Source organism: Lethenteron reissneri, chromosome 57, assembly GCF_015708825.2.
Source record: "Lethenteron reissneri isolate LAM-NWPU_2019-01 chromosome 57, ASM1570882v1, whole genome shotgun sequence".
Classification (NCBI taxonomy): domain Eukaryota; kingdom Metazoa; phylum Chordata; class Hyperoartia; order Petromyzontiformes; family Petromyzontidae; genus Lethenteron; species Lethenteron reissneri.
Genome location: NC_083835.1, coordinates 8,558,455 through 8,581,486, shown reverse-complemented (window position 1 = coordinate 8,581,486; position 23,032 = coordinate 8,558,455). Strand labels below are relative to the sequence as shown.

The window sequence follows — 23,032 nt, the reverse complement described above, 5'->3', positions numbered from 1 at the left end:
GATCCATAGAGTTGCACAGAGATCCATAGATTTACACAGAGATCCGTAGAGTTACACACAGATCCGTAGAGTTACACAGAGATCCATGGAGTCACACAGAGATTCATAGAGTTATAGAGATCCATAGAGTTACACAGAGATCCGTAGAGTTACACAGAGAACCATAGAGTTAGAGAGATCCATAGAGTTACACAGAGATCCGTAGAGTTACACAGAGATCCATAGTTGCACAGAGATCCATAGATTTACACAGATATCCATAGAGTTGCACAGAGATCCATAGAGTTGCACAGAGATCCATAGAGTTGCACAGAGATCCATAGAGTTGCACAGAGATCCATAGAGTTGCACAGAGATCCATAGATTTACACAGAGATCCATAGAGTTACACATAGAGCCATGGAGTTACACAGAGATCCATAGAGTTACACAGAGATCCATAGAGTTCCACAGAGACCCGTAGAGTTACACAGAGATCCATAGAGTTACACAGAGATCCATAGAGCTACACAGAGATCCGTAGAGTTACACAGGGATCCATAGTTGCACAGAGATCCATAGATTTACACAGAGATCCATAGAGTTGCACAGAGATCCATAGAGTTGCACAGAGATCCATAGAGTTACACAGAGATCCGTAGAGTTACAGAGATCCATGGAGTCACACAGAGATTCATAGAGTTATAGAGATCCATAGAGTTACACAGAGATCCGTAGAGTTACACAGAGAACCATAGAGTTAGAGAGATCCATAGAGTTACACAGAGATCCGTAGAGTTACACAGAGATCCATAGAGTCACACAGAGATTCATAGAGTTAGAGAGATCCATAGAGTTACACAGATCCATAGAGTCACACAGAGATCCATAGAGTTACACAGAGACCCATAGAGTTACACAGAGACCCATAGAGTTACACAGAGATCCATAGAGTTACACAGAGACCCATAGAGTTACACAGAGACCCATAGAGTTACACAGAGACCCATAGAGTTACACCGAGATCCATAGAGTTACACAGAGACCCATAGAGTTACACAGAGATCCATAGAGTTACACAGAGATCCATAGAGTTACACAGAGATCCATAGTCACTCAGAGATCCATAGAGTCACTCAGAGATCCATAGAGTTACACAGAGATCCGTAGAGTTACACAGAGATCCATAGTTGCACAGAGATCCATAGATTTACACAGAGATCCATAGAGTTGCACAGAGATCCATAGAGTTGCACAGAGATCCATAGATTTACACAGAGATCCATAGAGTTACACAGAGAGCCATGGAGTTACACAGAGATCCATAGAGTTACACAGAGATCCATAGAATTACACAGAGACCCGTAGAGTTACACAGAGATCCATAGAGTTACACAGAGATCCAAAGAGCTACACAGAGATCCGTAGAGTTACACAGAGATCCATAGAGTTACACAGAGATCCATAGAGTTACACGGAGATCCATAGAGTTGCATAGAGATCAATAGAGTTGCATAGAGATCCATAGAGTTACACAGAGATCCATAGAGTTATACAGAGATCCATAGAGTTACACAGAGATCCATGGAGTTACAGAGACCCATAGAGTTACACAGAAATCCGTAGAGTTACACAGAGATCCATAGAGTTACACAGAGATCCATAGAGTTACACAGAGATCCATAGAGTTACACAGAGATCCATAGAGTTACACAGAGATCCATGGAGTCACACAGAGATCCATAGAGTTACACAGAGATCCATGGAGTTACACAGAGATCCATGGAGTTACATAGAGATCCATAGAGTTGCATAGAGTTACACAGAGATCCATAGAGTTACACGGAGATCCATAGAGTTGCATAGAGATCAATAGAGTTGCATAGAGATCCATAGAGTTACACAGAGATCCATAGAGTTATACAGAGATCCATAGAGTTACACAGAGATCCATGGAGTTACAGAGACCCATAGAGTTACACAGAAATCCGTAGAGTTACACAGAGATCCATAGAGTTACACAGAGATCCATAGAGTTACACAGAGATCCATAGAGTTACACAGAGATCCATAGAGTTACACAGAGATCCATGGAGTCACACAGAGATCCATAGAGTTACACAGAGATCCATGGAGTTACACAGAGATCCATAGAGTCACACAGAGATCCATGGAGTTACATAGAGATCCATAGAGTTGCATAGAGTTACACAGAGATCCACAGAGTTACACAGAGATCCACAGAGTTGCATAGAGATCCATAGAGTTACACAGAGATCCATGGAGTTACACAGAGACCCATAGAGTCACACAGAGATCCATAGAGTTACACAGAGATCCATAGAGTCACACAGAGATCCATGGAGTCACACAGATATCCACAGAGTCACACAGAGATCCATAGAGTCACACAGAGATCCATAGAGTTACAAAGAGATCCATAAAGTTGCACAGAGATCCGTAGAGTTACACATAGATCCATCGAGTCGCACAGAGATCCATAGAGTTACACATAGATCCATAGAGTCGCACAGAGATCCATAGAGTTACACAGATATCCATAGAGTTAGAGAGAGATCCATAGAGTTACACAGAGATCCATAGAGTCACACAGAGATCCATAGAGTTACACATAGATCCATAGAGTCGCACAGAGATCCATAGAGTTACACAGAGATCCATAGAGTCGCACAGAGATCCATAGAGTTACACAGAGATCCATAGAGTTACACAGAGATCCATAGAGTTACACAGAGATCCATAGAGTCACACAGAGATCCATAGAGTTACACAGAGATCCATAGAGTCGCACAGAGATCCATAGAGACACACAGAGATCCATAGAGTTACACCGAGATTCATAGAGTTGCATAGAGTTCCATAGAGTCACACAGAGAACCATAGAGTTACACAGAGACCCATAGAGTTACACAGAGATCCATAGAGTTGCACAGAGATCCATAGACACCCACAGAGATCCATAGAGTTACATAGAGATCCATAGACACCCACAGAGATCCATAGAGTTACACAGAGATCCAAAGAGTTACACAGAGATCCATAGAAACCCACAGAGATGTATAAAGTTACACACAGAGATCCATAGAGTTACACAGAGATCCGTAGAGTTACACAGAGATCCATAGACACACACAGAGATACATAGAGTTGCACAGCAGTATCGCCACCACCAGCATCGTCGGCAGCATATCATCACGGCCGACCCACCGTCACCACCCCGACTCCGAGCGCCGCGTGGGCGAGGCGCGCCCCCTCGCGTTCGTTCTCCACCACCGCACCGAGCCCACACACATAACACACACACATCACACACACACACACAGATCACACACACACACATCACACACACACACACAGATCACACACACACAGATCTCACACACACGCACATCACACACACACACAGATCACACACACACACAGATTTCACACACACACAGATCTCACACACACAGATCACACACACACAGATCACACACACACACAGATCACACACACACAGATCACACACACACAGATCACACACACACAGATCACACACACATCACACACACACACAGATCACACACACACAGATCACACACACATCACACACACATACACACATCTCACCACACACACATACACACATCTCACACACACACACACGCACATCACACACACAGATCACACACACAGATCACACACACACAGATCTCACACACACGCACATCACACACACACACAGATTACACACACATCACACACATCTCACCCAGCCCACACCGTCACATCTCACACACACACATCACACACACACAAACACATCTCACACACACACAGATCACACACACGCACATCACACACACACACACACAGATCACACACACACACAGATCTCACACACACACAGATCTCACACACACACATCACACACACACAAACACATCTCACACACACACAGATCACACACACGCACATCACACACACACACACACAGATCACACACACACACAGATCTCACACACACACAGATCTCACACACACAGATCACACACACACAGATCACACACACACAGATCACACACACACAGATCACACACACACAGATCACACACACATCACACACACACACACAGATCACACACACACATATCACACACACACATCACACACACATACACACATCTCACACACACACAGATCACACACACACACAGATCACACACACACAGATCACACACACACAGATCACACACACATCACACACACACACAGATCACACACACACAGATCACACACACATCACACACACATACACACATCTCACACACACACACGCAGATCACACACACAGATCACACACACAGATCACACACACACACAGATCTCACACACACGCACATCACACACACACACAGATCACACACACATCACACACACACACATCTCACCCAGCCCACACCGTCACATCTCACACACACACAGCTCACACACACATCTCACACACACACAGATCACACACACACATCACACACACACACAGATCACACACACACACAGATCTCACACACACGCACATCACACACACACACACACACAGATCACACACAAACACAGATCACACACACACAGATCTCACACACACGCACATCACACACACAGATCACACACACACACAGATCACACACACACAGATCACACACACACACGCACGCACATCACACACACACACAGATCACACACACACATCTCACACACAGAGATCACTCACACACACACATCTCACACACACACACAGATCACACACACACATCTCACACACAGAGATCACTCACACACACAGATCACACACACACATATCTCACACACACACAGATCACACACGCACGCACATCACATACACACACACAGATCACACACACACACATCTAACACACACACACATCTCACACACACACACGCACATCACACACACACACACAGATCACACACACACACATCTCACACACACAAAGATCTCACACACACACAAAGATCTCACACACACACACAAAGATCACACACACAAAGATCACACACACATCTCACACACACACATCACACACACACACAAAGATCACACACACTCACACACACACACATCACACACACACACATCACACACACACAAAGATCACACACACACAAAGATCTCACACACACACACACAAAGATCACACACACACACATCTCACACACACACATCTCACACACACACAAAGATCACTCACACACACACAAAGATCTCACACACACCCAAAGATCTCACACACACACATCTCACATACACACAAAGATCTTACACACACACACAAAGACCTCACACGCACACACACAAAGATCTCACACACACACATCTCTCACACACACACACATCTCACACACACACAAAGATCACTCACACACACACAAATATCTCACACACACACACAAAGATCTCACACACACACATCACACACACACATCTCACACACACACAAAGATCACTCACACACACACAAAGATCTCACACACACACCCAAAGATCTCACACACACACATCTGACATACACACAAAGATCTTACACACACACAAAGATCTCTCACACACACACATCTCACACATACACAAAGATCCCCCGTGTCGCCTCTGACACACTGTTGGGGCAAGCGCTGTTGGCGAGTAGCACCTGTGAAGGCCGGCACTGTGGCACACGAGTGCGTGGGTTGTCAACGCCACGCCCGGCCGCCTTTGTCTCCCCGGTCGTGATGTTTACACAGCGCACCAGGTACTCATTTGTCTTCCCCGTGTCCCCCCCCGTGTCCCCCCCCCCGTGTCCCCCCCCCGTGCCCCCCGTGTCTCCCCCGTGTCCCCCCCTCGTGCCCCCCCCCCCGTGTCCTTCCCCCCCCGTGTCCCCCCCCCCCGTGTCCCCCCCCCGTGCCCCCCCGTGTCTCCCCCGTGCCCCCCCTCTTGCCCCCCCTTGCCCCCCCCGTGTCCCCCCCCACCGTGTCCCCCCCGTGCCCCCACCCCGTGCCCCCCCTTGCCCTCCCCGTGCCCCCCCGTGCCCTCCCCCGTGCCCCCCCCCTGTCTCCCCCCGTGCCCCCACCCCGTGCCCCCCCGTGCCCCCCCTTCCCCCCCCCCCGTGCCCCCCCCGTGCCCCCCAGGCCTGTGCCCGGTGAGTCGTGGCGCGATCGACCACCTGCTGTCTCGCGGCGGCCCCCCGGGCAAGGCGGTGGTGATCGTGGTGGGGGGCGCCGCCGAGTCTCTGCAGAGCGGGGACCACGGGGACTGCCGCGTGGTGCTCAAGGGGCGCAAGGGCTTCGTGCGGATCGCTCTGCAGCAGGGGTACGTGGGGGGGGGGTACGTGGGGGGGTACGTGCGGGGGGTAGGTACGTGGGGGGGGGGGGTACGTGGTGGGAGAGGGGGGTACGTGGGCGGGGGGGCACGTGGTGGGGGGGGGGCGATGGGGAGGGAAAGGCAGAAGTCGGGGAGACACGCAGAGACACGCGCAGAGACACACGCAGAGACACACGCAGAGACACGCACAGAGACACACGCAGAGACACACACAGAGACACACACAGAGACACACACAGAGACACACGCAGAGACACACGCAGAGACACGCACAGAGACACACGCAGAGACACACGCAGAGACACACGCAGAGACGCACAGAGACACACGCAGAGACACACAGTGACACAGAGACACGGGGAGACACACGCAGAGACACACACAGAGACACACGCAGAGACACACGCAGAGACGCACAGAGACACACGCAGAGACACACAGTGACACAGAGACACGGGGAGACACAACAACAACAACAACCCCTCTTCGTTGACGAATACTTCCGTCACAAACTCTGTTCACAAACCGGGGGACCCCCCTCCACTCACCCCCCCCCACTCCCCCCCCACTCCCCCTGCCCCCCCTGCCCCCCGTCAGGGCTGACCTGGTCCCCGTGTACTCGTTCGGCGAGGGTGCCACCTTCAAGCAGCTGGTGTTCGCCGAGGGCACTTGGAAGCGCCGTGTCCAGGTGGCCTTCCAGAAGGCCATGGGGTTCGCGCCCTGCATCTTCCACGGCAGGGCGCTCCTCAGCCCCGACTCGTGGGGCGTCCTGCCCCTCCCCACGCCCATCCTCACCGTGGGTGAGTGGCTCGCTCAGCCTGCTCACTCACCCGCCCACACACCCACTCACCCACCCACCCACACGCCCACCCACCCACACGCTCACCCACTCGCCCACACACCCACTCACTCGCTCACCCATTCACTCGCCCACACATCTACCCACACACCCACCCATTCGCCCACCCACCAACTTACCCAGCCACCCACCCACCCACTCACTCACCTACTCACCCATTCATTTTCCCACTCGCCCACACACCCACCCACTCGCCCACACACCCACCCACTCGCCCACACACCCACTCACCCAGCCACCCACTCACCCAGCCACCCACTCACTTGCCCACTCACTCGCCCACTCGCCCACACACCCAGCCACCCAGCCACCCACTCACCCACTCACTTGCCCACTAACTCGCCTACTCGCCCACCAACCCACCCACTCACTCACTTGCCTACTCACTCACCCACTCACCCACTTACCCACTCACCCACCAACTCACCCAGCCACCCACCCACCCACTAACTTGCCCACCCGCACACTCACCTGCCCACTTAACCGCACATCCACGCACACATCCACCCACCCATCCATTCACTCACCCACCCACTCACCTACTTACCCACCCACCGAATCACCCACATATACACCTACCTACCCACCAATTCACCCACGCACTCACCCACCCACCTATTCTCCCACCCACCTACTCACCCACTCACCCACCCACTCACCCATCCACTCACCAACTCACTCACCCACCAAGTCACCCACTCACCCATCCACTCACTAACTCACTCACCCACCCAGTCACCCGCTCACCCATCCACTCACCAACTCACTCACCCACCCAGTCACCCACTCACTCACCCACTCACTCACCCACGTACCCACCCACTCACTCACCCACTCACTCACCCACGTACCCACCCATTCATCCACTCACCCATCCACTCACCAACTCACTCACCCACCCAGTCACCAACTCACTCACCCACCCAGTCACCCGCTCAACCATCCACTCAGCAACTCACTCACCCACCCAGTCACCCACTCACTCACCCACATACCCACCCACTCACTCACCCACTCACTCACCCACGTGCCCACCCACTCACTCACCCACGTACCCACCCATTTATCCACTCACCCATCCACTCACCAACTCACTCACCCACCCAGTCACCCGCTCACCCATCCACTCACCAACTCACTCACCCACCCAGTCACCCACTCACTCACCCACATACCCACCCACTCACTCACCCACTCACTCACCCACGTACCCACCCACTCACTCACTCACCCACGTACCCACCCATTCATCCACTCACCCACCCACTGAAACTCCCGCTCACAAACCCTCTTACACCGATGTTCCTTCTCCCCCCCCCATCACCGCCACCCCCCCTGCCCCCTCTGCCCCCCCCCCCCCGTTGCCCCCCTGCCCCCCAGTGGGGGAGCCCATCACGGTCCCCCACATCCCGGAGCCCACGGCCGAGGACGTGGACCGCTACCACGCGCTCTACGTGAGCGGCCTGCAGCGCGTGTTCAACTCGCACAAGGCGGCGTACGGCCTCGCCGAGAGCGACACTCTCATCATTCAGTGACACGCAGTGACACGCAGTGACACACACACACACAGTGACACACACGCAGTGACACACACAGTGACACACACAGTGACACACACACAGCGACACCCACACAGTGACACACACACAGTGTGACACACACAGTGACACACACACAGTGACACACACACAGTGACACACACAGTGACACACACGCAGTGACACACACAGTGACACACACACAGTGACACACAGTGACACACACAGTGACACACACACACAGTGACACACACACAGTGACACGCACACAGTGTGACACACACACAGTGACACACACACAGTGACACAGTGACACACACAGTGACACACACAGTGACACACACAGTGACACACACACAGTGATACACACACAGTGACACCACACACTCAGTGACACCCTCATCATTCAGTGACACTCACAGTGACACACACAGTGACACACACAGTGACACACACACAGTGATACACACACAGTGACACCACACACTCAGTGACACCCTCATCATTCAGTGACACTCACAGTGACACACACAGTGACACACACACACAGTGACACACACACACAGTGACACACACACAGTGACACACAGTGACACACACACAGTGACACACAGTGACACACACAGTGACACACACACACACAGTGACACACAGTGACTACACACAGTGACTACACACAGTGACACACACACAGTGACACACACACAGTGACACACAGTGACACACACACAGTGACACACACACAGTAACACACACATAGTAACACACACAGTAACACACACACTGACACACACACTGACACACACAGTAACAGACACAGTGACACACACAGTAACAGACACAGTGACACAGTGACACACACACACAGTGACACACACACAGTGACACACACACACACAGTGACACACAGTGACACACACAGTGACGTCCTTCAAGTGGTGAAGGTCGGGTGTGGCAAGGGGCCGTCTTATAAATGACGTCACGCACCTAGGGGGGGGGGGGGGTGACGATGGGGGGGGGAGGTGTTTGAGAAATGTGACGTCATATCAAAATGCGCAACTTTAAATAAATATCGAATTTCGATTTAAAGCTTTCGTGACTGCAGGGATTCATCTTCTTGGTTCTTTCGGTAATAATAAAAATAAAACATAATAAAATAATTCTCACTGAAATAAAAGATAATAAAATAATTCTCACTGAGAATTATTTTATTATGTTTTATTTCAGTGAGAATTATTTTATAATGTTTTATTTTTATTATTTTATTATTTCCCTTCTACGTGACTTTACCAAAAGAACCAAGCAGAGAAATATCGAATTGTTATATCAACACTAATTTTTATTAATTTTCATTATTAACTATTTGATTTATTTTAATTTACTAAGGTCACCTTTTATTTCTTCCATGAAGGAGAATTTATGCTTCTCCAAGGGAGAATGGAGAAGCATACATTTTGATCATTTTTTTAAATGATTGTTATTAAACATTTTGATTTTAATGATTCTACCAGGTCTTTTCATTCTGTGGAATGAACTTGTGATTGTTATAATTGTACTCTACTTTTTGCCACGTTCTACTACAAAGTTCCACGTATTTTTTTAATAGTTATAATTACTTTTAATATTTTATAATTATAAGATAATTTCAATATCATATTTTGAACATCTGCAGTTTTAGTTGAATATTTAAAAATGAATTTTATGCCGAATTTCAGCTTTCCAACGCCTCATTTTTAATAAATGTTTTCTCCTACAACATCAGAGTGCAGCGCCACATTAAATACGCACTACAATGACAATAGTTTAAAGCGATTTCAAGCATGTTTTATTTTTTGGGGGGGGCAGAGCTTTGTGACGTCATATTTGAGGCGGGGGGGTCTGACTTTTTGTGACGCCGTGTGACGAGGGGTGAGGGGGGGGTCAAAAATCGTCCAAAATCGTCCAAAATCGCGTGACGTCATTTATGGACGGACCCAAATTGGCCACGTGCTCCCGATCGCCTTTGTCTCCCCCCCCCCCCCCCGTTTATCTTGTTCACCAACGGGGTCGAGCCTGTTCACCACGTGGTGCGGCAGCCATATCAGCAGCAGCAGCAGCAGCGAAATTGAGAGAGATAAAAACGAATTTTAAACGTTCGGATAGCCACAGACTTAGCCCTGCTTTGGAAGCGAATCGCCAAACGATGCATTTGATCTTGTTGGTTCTTTCGGTAAAGTCACGTAGAAGGAAAATAATAAAATAATAAAAATAAAACTTAAAATAATTCTCACGACGTTTCGGCCACAACGCAAGCAGCCGTCTTCAGGTGGAGAACAGGTCTGTCGAGAAGGCAGACAGCCTGCGACGTTCTTCTCGACAGACCTGTTCTCCACCTGAAGACGGCTGCTTGCGTTGTGGCCGAAACGTCGTGAGAATTATTTGATGTGTAATTTTTATTATTTTATTATTTTCCTTCTACGTGACTTTACCGAAAGAACCAAGAAGATGAATCCCTGCAGTCACGAAAGCTTTAAATCAAAATTTTATTATGTTTTATTTTTATTATTTTATTGTTTCCCTTCTACGTGACTTTACCGAAAGAACAAAGAAGATGAATCCCTGCAGTCACGAAAGCTTTAAATCGAAAGATGCATTTATGGCTGCGCGTGCATCACGAACATGCACGAAGTGCTCACGAAAGACGTCCTCACATCTCAACGCCTCGATTGAAGGAAGGACACGGGAGGAGACTTCTCCTCCGCGCCGCTGTGTTGGAGAGTAAACCCATCACGTCGCAAGCTGCCTGCCTGATGAAGCTGGTTGTAATTGATGACGGAATGCCGTGCCCCGGATTGTAAATGTTGTGGAATCGTTCTCCAGCACAACGGTGTGCTGGACAATACACTGCACTATACACTACACTATACACTACACTATACTACTGTAGAGAAGTTCCGACGGACGTACTCGGAGACGGAGGTATGGTTAGGGGCTTCCGCCAGGGTTTATTACTCTTGGTCAATACTACACAGGGTGCACAACTCCCAGGGGCTAGGGGTCCTACTCTGAGTCTGGGTCCCTGCCGGCTAGCTCCGGTCTCTCTCTCTCGTGTCGGATCGTGGAGTCTGCCGACTCCACCGACCGGAGAGAGAAGCACCTCTTCGGCTACCACCGGCTTCTCCCCAGACTCCCTATTTGATCCCTCTCACTATCCCTGGTTCCCTCTTCACCCTGTTTACTTCCCCCGTTCCTATAGTGACCCCGCTTACGTTACGGGGTCTCCCTTATATACCCTCGGAGGGGTGATGTCACGTGCACTGCCCAGCGCGTGCGACCCCACGTCCCGTGAGGTCACCGCACCGGACAGCGCACACGACGCCACCACTCTCCACTACTCCTCTACATCACCCCCCCCTGTGAAAAAAATTCAGCCGACTCGGCTGTAAACAATATAAAAGTAGAGGAGTCCCAGAACCACAAACCAACATATTCACAACCAACCGACAACATCCAGGCAGCATGACAACAATCAATCAAATTTCAAAACTTTGAAACTCTCATCACGCGCTGCCATCAATACAAAGGCGGAATCCCGATGGCCCAGACAACACACACCAACAAACAACAATTGAACAATTGAGCAGCCCAGACAAAACACACCAAAACGGACAATTGGGCAGTCTTAGACAAAACACGCCAACATAACACAATTGAGCGATGAGGGCTGGAGGCCGACGGCAGCGTTTCCACAGGCCATCAACAGAGCGCACGCCTCCCCATGTGGCACGAATCGCCAGGGCAGGCACCGTGCCAGCTAGTGATAGGCCCCGGGAGAGCCGCAGCAGCCCAGCAGCCCAACGCAGCTCCTGCCAGGCGCGCGCCGGCCCGAGCGGCGGCTCCTGCTGCCCATGCCGCGGCAAGATGCAGAGCCGCGGCGTCGGCATGGCAACGCCCAGGCACCGCGAGGTGCGGGGCCGCGTCGTCGCCGGCGGCCCCCACCGCGATCGCTGCAGGCAAAATAGCAGCCTGGTGCGGCGTCGCCGGCGGCAAAACCCGCATGCACAGCGAGGTGCGGTGCCCCGGCGTGACCCTCGGCCCACCCCGCGGCCGCGGCAACTATAGCAGCCGCGGTGGCGGGCGCGCCAAACCCCGCAGGCACGGCGATGCTCGGAACCGCGGCAACTTCCGCGGCGCGGCATCGTGAGGAGCCGCGGCAGCGATGCACGGGGCCACGGCGACACCCGCAGCGTACCCCGCCAGCGCGGCGATGGCCGGAACCACGGCGGCACCCTCGGCAACTCCCGTGGTGCGGCGAGGTGTGGAGCCCCGGACGTACCTGGGGCTCCCCCGGCGGGCGCAGCATGGTGCGGAGCTGTGGCATCGCCGCTGGCAGACCCCGCGCGCGCGGTGTGGCACGAAGTCGCGGCGGCACCCACGGTGGACAACGGCGTCGCAGTTGCCATGGCAGCCATGGCGCCGACGTGCGGCGTCGCATGAACAATGGCCGCCACCTGCAGCGTCGCAGTTAAAATGGCGGCCGCCTGAGGCGCCCCAACCAACATGGCCGCCGCTGGCGACGTCGCAGGCAAAATAGCCAGCTGGGGCGTCGCGGCGAAGATGGCGGCCGCCTCTCGCGGCGTCCCGGCAGTTGACAGTTGCTCCCATCCCGAGTGCGGACCGGGAGGACCCAACTTCGCCTCCGCGATGTCGAGACGGGCGCAGAGCTGCGCGATCGCCTGCAGGAGCTGCCTCAGCAGGTCTGCAGGGGTGCTCCCCGTCTCCAGCGGTGGTGGCGGCGAGCTGGCACCCCCGCCCGTCGTCTTCTCGGGGCCTGTCACCGGAGCCCCGGACTCCGGGGTCACTGCCGAAGCCTCCTCCCCGCCGTCTTCATCCTCCGATCGTCCCGTCGCTGGGTTCTTGCGCTCCGCTCCCGATGTAAACATTGTAGCAGCAGTGCAGACACTTCTGACACCAGTTGTAGAGAAGTTCCGACGGACGTACTCGGAGACGGAGGTATGGTTAGGGGCTTCCGCCAGGGTTTATTACTCTTGGTCAATACTACACAGGGTGCACAACTCCCAGGGGCTAGGGGTCCTACTCTGAGTCGGGGTCCCTGCCGGCTAGCTCCGGTCTCTCTCTCTCGTGTCGGATCGTGGAGTCTGCCGACTCCACCGACCGGAGAGAGAAGCACCTCTTCGGCTACCACCGGCTTCTCCCCAGACTCCCTATTTGATCCCTCTCACTATCCCTGGTTCCCTCTTCACCCTGTTTACTTCCCCCGTTCCTATAGTGACCCCGCTTACGTTACGGGGTCTCCCTTATATACCCTCGGAGGGGTGATGTCACGTGCACTGCCCAGCGCGTGCGACCCCACGTCCCGTGAGGTCACCGCACCGGACAGCGCACACGACGCCACCACTCTCCACTACTCCTCTACACTACTATACACTACACTATACACTACACCACTATACACTACACTACTATACACTACGCTATACACTGCACTATACACTGCACTATATACTATACACTACACACTATACACTGCACTATACACTACAATATACACTACACTATACACTACACTATACTACTATACACTGCACTATACACTACAATATACTTTACACTACTATACACTACACTACTATACACTATTATACACTACTATACACTACACTATATACTACTATACACTACACTACTATACAATGCACTATACACTACACTATATACTACACTACTATACACTACACGACTATACACTACACTAAACACTACACTACTATACACTACTATACACTACACGACTATACACTACACTACTATACACTACACTATACACTGCACTATACACTACACTACTATACACTGCACTATACACTACACTACTATACACTACACTACTATACACTATACTACTATACACTATTATACACTACTATACACTACATTATATACTACTGTACAATGCACTACTATACACTGCACTATACACTACACCAGGGGTCGGCAACCAAAATAACAAGAAGAGACATTTCTTTCCAATTCGGTACAAAATTCAGTATTTCAAGAGCCGCAATGCATTTGAGTACATACGTACTCATCGTCAAGAAGCAGCCCGTAAAGAGCCGCATGCGGCTCCGGAGCCGTAGGTTGCCGACCCCTGCACTACACTATACACTACACTACTATACACTACACTACTATACACTACACTATACACTACACTACTATACACTATTATACACTACTATACACTACACTATATACTAATATACACTACACTACTATACACTACACTATACACTACACTACTATACACTACATTATACACTACATTATACACTACGACACACTACACTATACACTAGTGCTGTACTAGTAACCAATTGGCACGTTCTGTTCACGTGACAGACCTTACTATAATTGGCTGTGTCGGGTGGTGGCGGGTTTAACGACACATTTGTATATTTACACGATCTAACCCCAAACAAACCTCGATTGTGTATCACGCCTCGTTATGCAACGTGGACATTCCACCAATCCGAACATCGCCCACGCTGGCCCCTCCCCTCGCCCCTCCCCTCGCCCCTCCCCTCGCCCCTCCCACTCCTCCCCTCGCCCCTCCCCTCGCCCCTCCCCTCGCCTCGCCCCTCCCACTCCCTCCCGCCCCTCCCCTCGCCCCCCCACTCCTTCCCGCCCCTCCCCTGCAGCCCCGACAGTGACCCATGAAGTCAGAATCTGAATATTTATTTTTACGCTGGAGGAGGAATCGATAAGCTACGAAGAACATTACAACAACAACAACAACAACGAACAATAACAACAACAAACAACAAACATTTACGAAATACGATGATGATGATGGGAGGATGGTATTGTTATATGCAACACAAAGATCCCCCGTGTAGCCTTAACAGACTGTGGGGGCAAGTGCTGTTAGCGAGTAGCAGCAGCACCTGTGAAGGCTATCGGCACAGTGGCACACGAGGGGGTGGGTGGCCAGCAACCACGCCCGGCCGCCTTTGTCTCCCCGGTAGCGAAGTTTACTATACACCGCACTAGTTACTCATTTGAGGTCGAGTCGACCTAGGGGAGGCCCAGGACCGTGAGCGGGAATCGAACTCGGGTCGCCAGGGATTCGTAGCAAAGTCTAGGTAAAGGTAAACACATCAACTTAAAAATATTCATACAAATACAACTAAATAATTGTTATATTTTTATTTTTGCATCTTACTAAGTAAAGCCCCCCCCCCCCCCCTTAAGCTATTGGCTTCTATTACACTGGTCAACACACTTTTTGTGGCATAAGGTATTCCAACGGTTTTGGGGTGCTGATTCCAAATCTGGTATCAGTTTTTGTCTATCACATCAGGTTTTTGAGATATCAAATATTTCATGTTCAATAAAAACTGCAGAAGAAAAATATTAAATAAATGTGGATATCTACATACAATGATATTATAAACACACCATCCTAAAAATACAGCACCATATTTTAACACTAAAGCAGTCACTGACTCGCAACAACTTGCAGTCATAAGTGACAGAGTTTATTTCGGGTAAAATCAATGCAAATGGGGTATGCCGATAGCATAAAAATGAGATGTGATAGAGCAAATCTGAGATCAGATTTGGAATCAGCACCCTGAAATTAGTCTAGAACAGCTGCAAAAGTCCAGGCCAGAAAAAAATGTTTTTATTTTTTTGTTGACCAGTGTTATCGGAAGCGACCTGTGCACCCCACACAAACCGATGGCCCCCCACGGATTTCTCGTCGTCGGCGCGTGGAGATTTCCAGCGGCGATTCGACCCGGCCACTCTCCGCGTGCCATCTCAATCATCATTCCGCTCCGTGGCCGCATTGGGGGCAGACGTCGCAAACGGGTTTTGATTCCTTACCCCCCGTACCCGTACCCGGCCGCACCAGGGTCGCAAACGGGTACCCGGGTACGGCCGGGTACGGGTACCCGTTTGCGACCTCTGGGATGAAGCCACGTTGCAGGCGCGGGTGGGTTGATTCTAGGAACTTGAATTGTGAGAAGAGACAAGACGTTGGGAAATGAGTGACAAACAGTTACTCACCAGTGACTCACGGCCTACCCGTACCCGGCCGCACCAGGGTCGCAAACGGGTACCCGTACCCGGCCGGGTACGGGTAGCCGGGTATCGGGTAGGGTACGGGTATCGGGTACCCGGTTGCGACCTCTGATTGGGTTTTTTTTTTGTTTAAACGGCGTTAAGGGCCTCGCGTTGATGACGAGGTCGCACATACGAATGCAAACTAAGGGGGACACTGCGTTGAACTGCTCTCGAAGAGCCGCTGATGTTGTCCGTGGCCAGAAATCCAACTCGCCCGTTGTGTTAAGAGCGCAGTGCGCTAACCGCCGCGCCACCGCTCCCCACTCCCCCCCTAGACACTGATTAATTGTTACGTGATTTATACCGCTGGCGATTGTTGCGAATTTTTCCTAACGCGTTATCGTCTTCCTAATGAATCGCTTGAACTTAAAAGGAAGAAAAAACAAACCACGTAAATAGGCGACGTTTCGGGCAACGGGCCTATTTGCCCCCCTTTCTTTCAAGAGCAAGTTTTAATTTGCACGCGCCGTGTGAAGAAGGGCCATCGGCCGAAACGTCGCCTATTATATATATTTGTGTGTTGCCCTTGAAACGCCACCGTGGTTTATTTTCCCTTCCTGCTGACACTGAGCGCGATCGATGAGTCCGCGACGATCCCGACGTGATTGACGTTGGGGGAAAAAAAGTGATCCCATTAAAGACGTTTCGGGACACACGCCCTCTAATGATGATGCTTCCGCTGCTGCGTTTCGTGTCCGCGTGTTGGCTGCACGAGCCGATCGGTTCCAGAACGGAGGGTTTAGTGCATCAGCTGTGTCCGACTGTCGGTTCAATGATTAATCGTAAGAATAAGAATAATAATCGTGGTCGTGGTCAGAGATCCATAGACTCGTACAGAGACCCATAGACTCGTACAGAGACCCATAGACTCGTACAGAGACCCATAGACTCGTACAGAGACCCATAGACTCGCACAGAAACCCATAGATTCGCACAGAGACCCATAGACTCACACAGAGAACCATAGACTCGCACAGAGACCCATAGACTCGCACAGAGACCCATATAATCGCACAGAGATCCATAGACTCACACAGAGACCCATAGACTCGCACAGAGTCCCATAGACTCACACAGAGATTCATAGACTCACACAGAGACCCATAGACTCACACAGATATTCATAGACTCACACAGAGACCCATAGACTCGTACAGAGACCCATAGACTCGCACAGAGGCCCATAGACTCGCACAGAGACCCGTAGACTCGCACAGAGACCCATAGACTCACACAGAGACCCATAGACTCACACAGAGACCCACAGACTCACACAGAGACCCATAGATTCGCACAGAGATCCACAGACTCGCACAGAGACCCATAGACTCACACAGAGACCCATAGACTCGCACAGAGTCCCGTAGACTTGCACAGAGACCCATAGACTCACACAGAGACCCATAGACTCACACGGAGACCCATAGACTCGCACAGAGACCCGTAGACTTGCACAGAGACCCATAGACTCACACAGAGACCCATAGACTCACACAGAGAACCATAGACTCACACAGAGACCCATAGACTCGCACAGAGATCCACAGACTCGCACAGAGACCCATAGACTCACACGGAGACCCATAGACTCACACGGAGACCCATAGACTCGCACAGAGACCCGTAGACTTGCACAGAGACCCATAGACTCACACAGAGACCCATAGACTCGCACAGAGACCCATAGCCTCGCACAGAGACCCGTAGACTTGCACAGAGACCCATAGACTCGCACAGAGACCCATAGACTCGCACAGAGACCCATGAACTCGCACAGAGACCCATAGAATCACACAGAGACCCACAGACTCGCACAGAGACCCAGAGCGTGGAACAGAGACCCATAGACTCACACAGAGACCCAGAGCGTGGCACAGAGACCCATAGACTCGCACAGCAGAGACCCATAGACTCACACAGAGACCCATAGACTCGCACAGAGACCCACAGACTCGCACAGAGACCCAGAGCGTGGAACAGAGACCCATAGACTCACACACTGACCCATAGACTCACACAGAGACCCATAGACTCACACAGAGACCCATAGCCTCGCACAGAGACCCATAGACTCTTACAGAGACTCATAGACTCGCACAGAGACCCATAGACTCGCACAGAAACCCATAGACTCACACACTGACCCATAGACTCACACAGAGACCCATAGACTCGTACAGCGGACCCATAAACTCACACAGAGACCCATAGCCTCGCACAGAGACCCATAGACTCACACAGAGACCCATAGACTCACACAGAGACCCATAGACTCGCAGAGACCCATACAATATAACAAGTTAAATCAACCCTAAATTAACTTCAAAAGGAGAATCCGTGCATCTTGCATCCATGCCAATGAACGTGAGTTTGAAAAATTAAAATGTAATAAAATAGCCCTATTGTATGAAAAAAAATAAGAATAGGGTTTACACTATCTGGCAATAAAACAGCTGTAAAGATGTCCAATCACCAAAAGTCAACCTTGTTTGCAAGGAATCATGGAATCAGCCCTATCGTGTAACGCGATTTGTTAATTCATATATGGGATGATTTAACACGTGACCAATATCATCCACAAGAGGGGTGTTTTTAGGTGAGAGTGCGTAAATATATAAATGTGTCGTCAAAACCGACATCACCCGACACGGCCAACTAGTGAGGGTTGTCACGTAAACAGAACGTGCCAATTCGTCACTAGTACAGCACTAGTGTATAGTAGTGTATAGTGTAGTGTATAGTAGTGCAGTGTATAATAGTGTAGTGTATATTAGTGTAGTGTATATTAGTGTAGTGTATAATGTAGTGTATAGTAGTGTAGTGTATAGTAGTGTAGTGTATAGTGTGGTGTATAGTGTAGTGTATAGTGTAGTGTATAGTAGTGTAGTGTATAGTAGTGTAGTACATAGTGTAGTGTATAGTAGTGTAGTGTATAGTACATAGTCGTGTATAGTAGTGTAGGTTATAGTAGTGTAGTATATTGTAGTGTATAGTGTAGTGTATAGTACATCGTAGTGTATAGTCGTGTATAGTAGTGTAGTGTATAGTAGTGTAGTGTTTAGTAATGTATAGTATATGTAGTGTATAGTAGTGTAGTGTATAGTTGTGTAGTGTATAGTGTAGTGTATAGTAGTGTAGTGGTATAGTCGTGTGCAGTGTAGTGTATAGTGTAGTGTATAATAGTGTAGTGTATAGTAGTGTAGTGTATAGTGTAGTGTATAGTAGTGTATAGCAGTGTAGTATATTGTAGTGTATAGTATATGTAGTGTATAGTAGTGTAGTGTATAGTAGTGTAGTGTATAGTAGTGTAGTGTATAGTAGTGTATAGTATATGTAGTGTATAGTAGTGTAGTGTATAGTAGTGTAGTGTATAGTAGTGTATAGTAGTGTATAGTAGTGTAGTGTATAGTGTAGTGTATAGTAGTGTATAGCAGTGTAGTATATTGTAGTGTATAGTATATGTAGTGTATAGTAGTGTAGTGTATAGTAGTGTAGTGTATAGTAGTGTATAGTGTAGTGTATAGTAGTGTATATTAGTGTAGTGTATAGTGTAGTGTATAGTAGTGTAGTGTATAGTAGTGTATAGTGTGGTGTATAGTGTAGTGTATAGTGTAGTGGTATAGTAGTGTATAGTGTAGTGTATAGTGTAGTGTATAGTGTAGTGGTATAGTAGTGTATAGTGTAGTGTATAGTAGTGTAGTGTATAGTAGTGTAGTGTATAGTAGTGTAGTGTATAGTGTAGTGTATAATGTAGTGTATAGTAGTGTAGTGTATAGTAGTGTAGTGTATAGTGTGGTGTATAGTGTAGTGTATAGTGTAGTGTATAGTAGTGTAGTACATAGTGTAGTGTATAGTAGTGTAGTGTATAGTACATAGTCGTGTATAGTAGTGTAGGTTATAGTAGTGTAGTATATTGTAGTGTATAGTGTAGTGTATAGTACATCGTAGTGTATAGTCGTGTATAGTAGTGTAGTGTATAGTAGTGTAGTGTTTAGTAATGTATAGTATATGTAGTGTATAGTAGTGTAGTGTATAGTTGTGTAGTGTATAGTGTAGTGTATAGTAGTGTAGTGGTATAGTCGTGTGCAGTGTAGTGTATAGTGTAGTTTATAATAGTGTAGTGTATAGTAGTGTAGTGTATAGTGTAGTGTATAGTAGTGTATAGCAGTGTAGTATATTGTAGTGTATAGTATATGTAGTGTATAGTAGTGTAGTGTATAGTAGTGTAGTGTATAGTAGTGTATAGTATATGTAGTGTATAGTAGTGTAGTGTATAGTAGTGTAGTGTATAGTAGTGTATAATAGTGTAGTGTATAGTGTAGTGTATAGTAGTGTATAGCAGTGTAGTATATTGTAGTGTATAGTATATGTAGTGTATAGTAGTGTAGTGTATAGTAGTGTAGTGTATAGTAGTGTATAGTGTAGTGTATAGTAGTGTATATTAGTGTAGTGTATAGTGTAGTGTATAGTAGTGTAGTGTATAGTGTGGTGTATAGTGTAGTGTATAGTGTAGTAGTATAGTAGTGTATAGTGTAGTGTATAGTGTAGTGTATAGTGTAGTGGTATAGTAGTGTATAGTGTAGTGTATAGTAGTGTAGTGTATAGTAGTGTAGTGTATAGTAGTGTAGTGTATAGTGTAGTGTATAGTAGTGTATAGTAGTGTAGTGTATAGTAGTGTATAGTAGTGTAGTGTATAGTAGTGTATAGTAGTGTAGTGTATAGTAGTGTAATGGTATAGTCGTGTATAGTGTAGTGTATAGTAGTGTAGTGGTAAAGTAGTGTATAGTGTAGTGTATAGTGTAGTGTATAGTAGTGTAGTGTATAGTGGTGTAGTGTGGCATAGTGTATAGCGTAGTGTATAGTAGTGTAGTGTATAGTAGTGTAGTGTATAGTGTAGTGTATAGTAGTGTAATGGTATAGTCGTGTATAGTGTATAGTAGTGTAGTGTATAGTGTAGTGTATAGTAGTGTAGTGTATAGTAGTGTAGTGTATAGAGTAGTGTACTAGTACAGCACACCGGTGTGTTGAAGAACCAAGCCACAACATTGACAAACTGAGCACGTGACAACCCTTACTAGTTCGCCTTGTCGGGTGGTGGCGGCTTTGACGACACATTGACACATTGACCCAATCTAACCCAAAAAATCCTCCACTATGGATATCTCAGACGCGATGTGACCACCCCTACCGTCTCACCTGGCAGCTCGCCTCACTCCCCCTGCGGCTTCCGTGGGCTGGGGGAGGGTGGACAACTTCAATCGCCACCCCCAGCGTCCTCATTCAAGGCGCTCACTCACCTTCACTGGGACCGATGCCAGTAGGGGGGGGGTTCTTCACCAGGCTCTAAAGTGGGCCCCCCCATCGATGTTTCGTCGATTAGCCCACAAACAGCCCAGTGGCTGAGCATCCTCGGAGCACAAGTAGCGACGTACGTGCCCCGCACTTTCAAGGCCCCCCCCCCCGCGCTTAACGCTTTCAAGCTTTCAATTCCGTCTTCTTGGTTCTTTCGGTAAAGTCACGTAGAAGGGAAATAATAAAATAAAAAAAATAAAACATAATATTTTATTTTTATTATTTTAATATTTCCCTTCTACGTGACTTTACCGAACGAACCAAGAAGACGAATCCCTGCAGTCACGAAAGCTTTAAATCGAAATTTAATCGTTGTGTTTATTTTTTTAATTAAGTGCCACTTCATAACATATGCTACAGGCCCAGCACTCGCTTCATCAGACACTGTCCTGGAATTACCCCCCCAACCAACCACCCCCCACCACCACCCCCCCACCACCATCCCGCCTCCCACCACCACCAAACCCCCCCCCCACCACCATCACCCCCCCCACCACCACCACCCCCCCTCCCACCACCACCATCACCCCCCCCACCACCACCACCACCCCCCCTCCCACCACCACCACCACCACCCCCCCTTCCACCACCACCACCCCCCCCACCACCCCCCCACCACCACCCCCCATATATTTCATTTTAAGGCAACGCACACAGTGGGGAGCGGGGGAGGGGGGTGATGGTAGCGGGAGAATGGGGGGGTGGTGACGGGGGGGGTGAAGTGTGGGAGGTGGTGAGGGGGGGGGGGAGAGTGGAGGGGGGAGAGTGGGGGGGGTGGCGAGGAGTGGGGGGGGGCGA

At 49.4% G+C, this 23,032-nt stretch overlaps 1 protein-coding gene across 1 annotated transcript in view; it reads left to right on the top strand.

Moving 5' to 3' along the window:
* The window catches only part of DGAT2 (diacylglycerol O-acyltransferase 2), a 44,571-nt gene extending 34,060 nt beyond the window's left edge, over positions 1 to 10,511 (top strand). Inside the window, exons 6-8 of the mRNA XM_061575190.1 lie at positions 6,166 to 6,346; positions 6,956 to 7,158; positions 8,598 to 10,511. Coding sequence (XP_061431174.1) covers positions 6,166 to 6,346; positions 6,956 to 7,158; positions 8,598 to 8,752 — 539 coding nt within the window. The 3' untranslated portion in view covers positions 8,753 to 10,511. The remainder of the gene's footprint in view (positions 1 to 6,165; positions 6,347 to 6,955; positions 7,159 to 8,597) is intronic.
* The last annotated feature ends 12,521 nt before the right edge of the window (positions 10,512 to 23,032 follow it).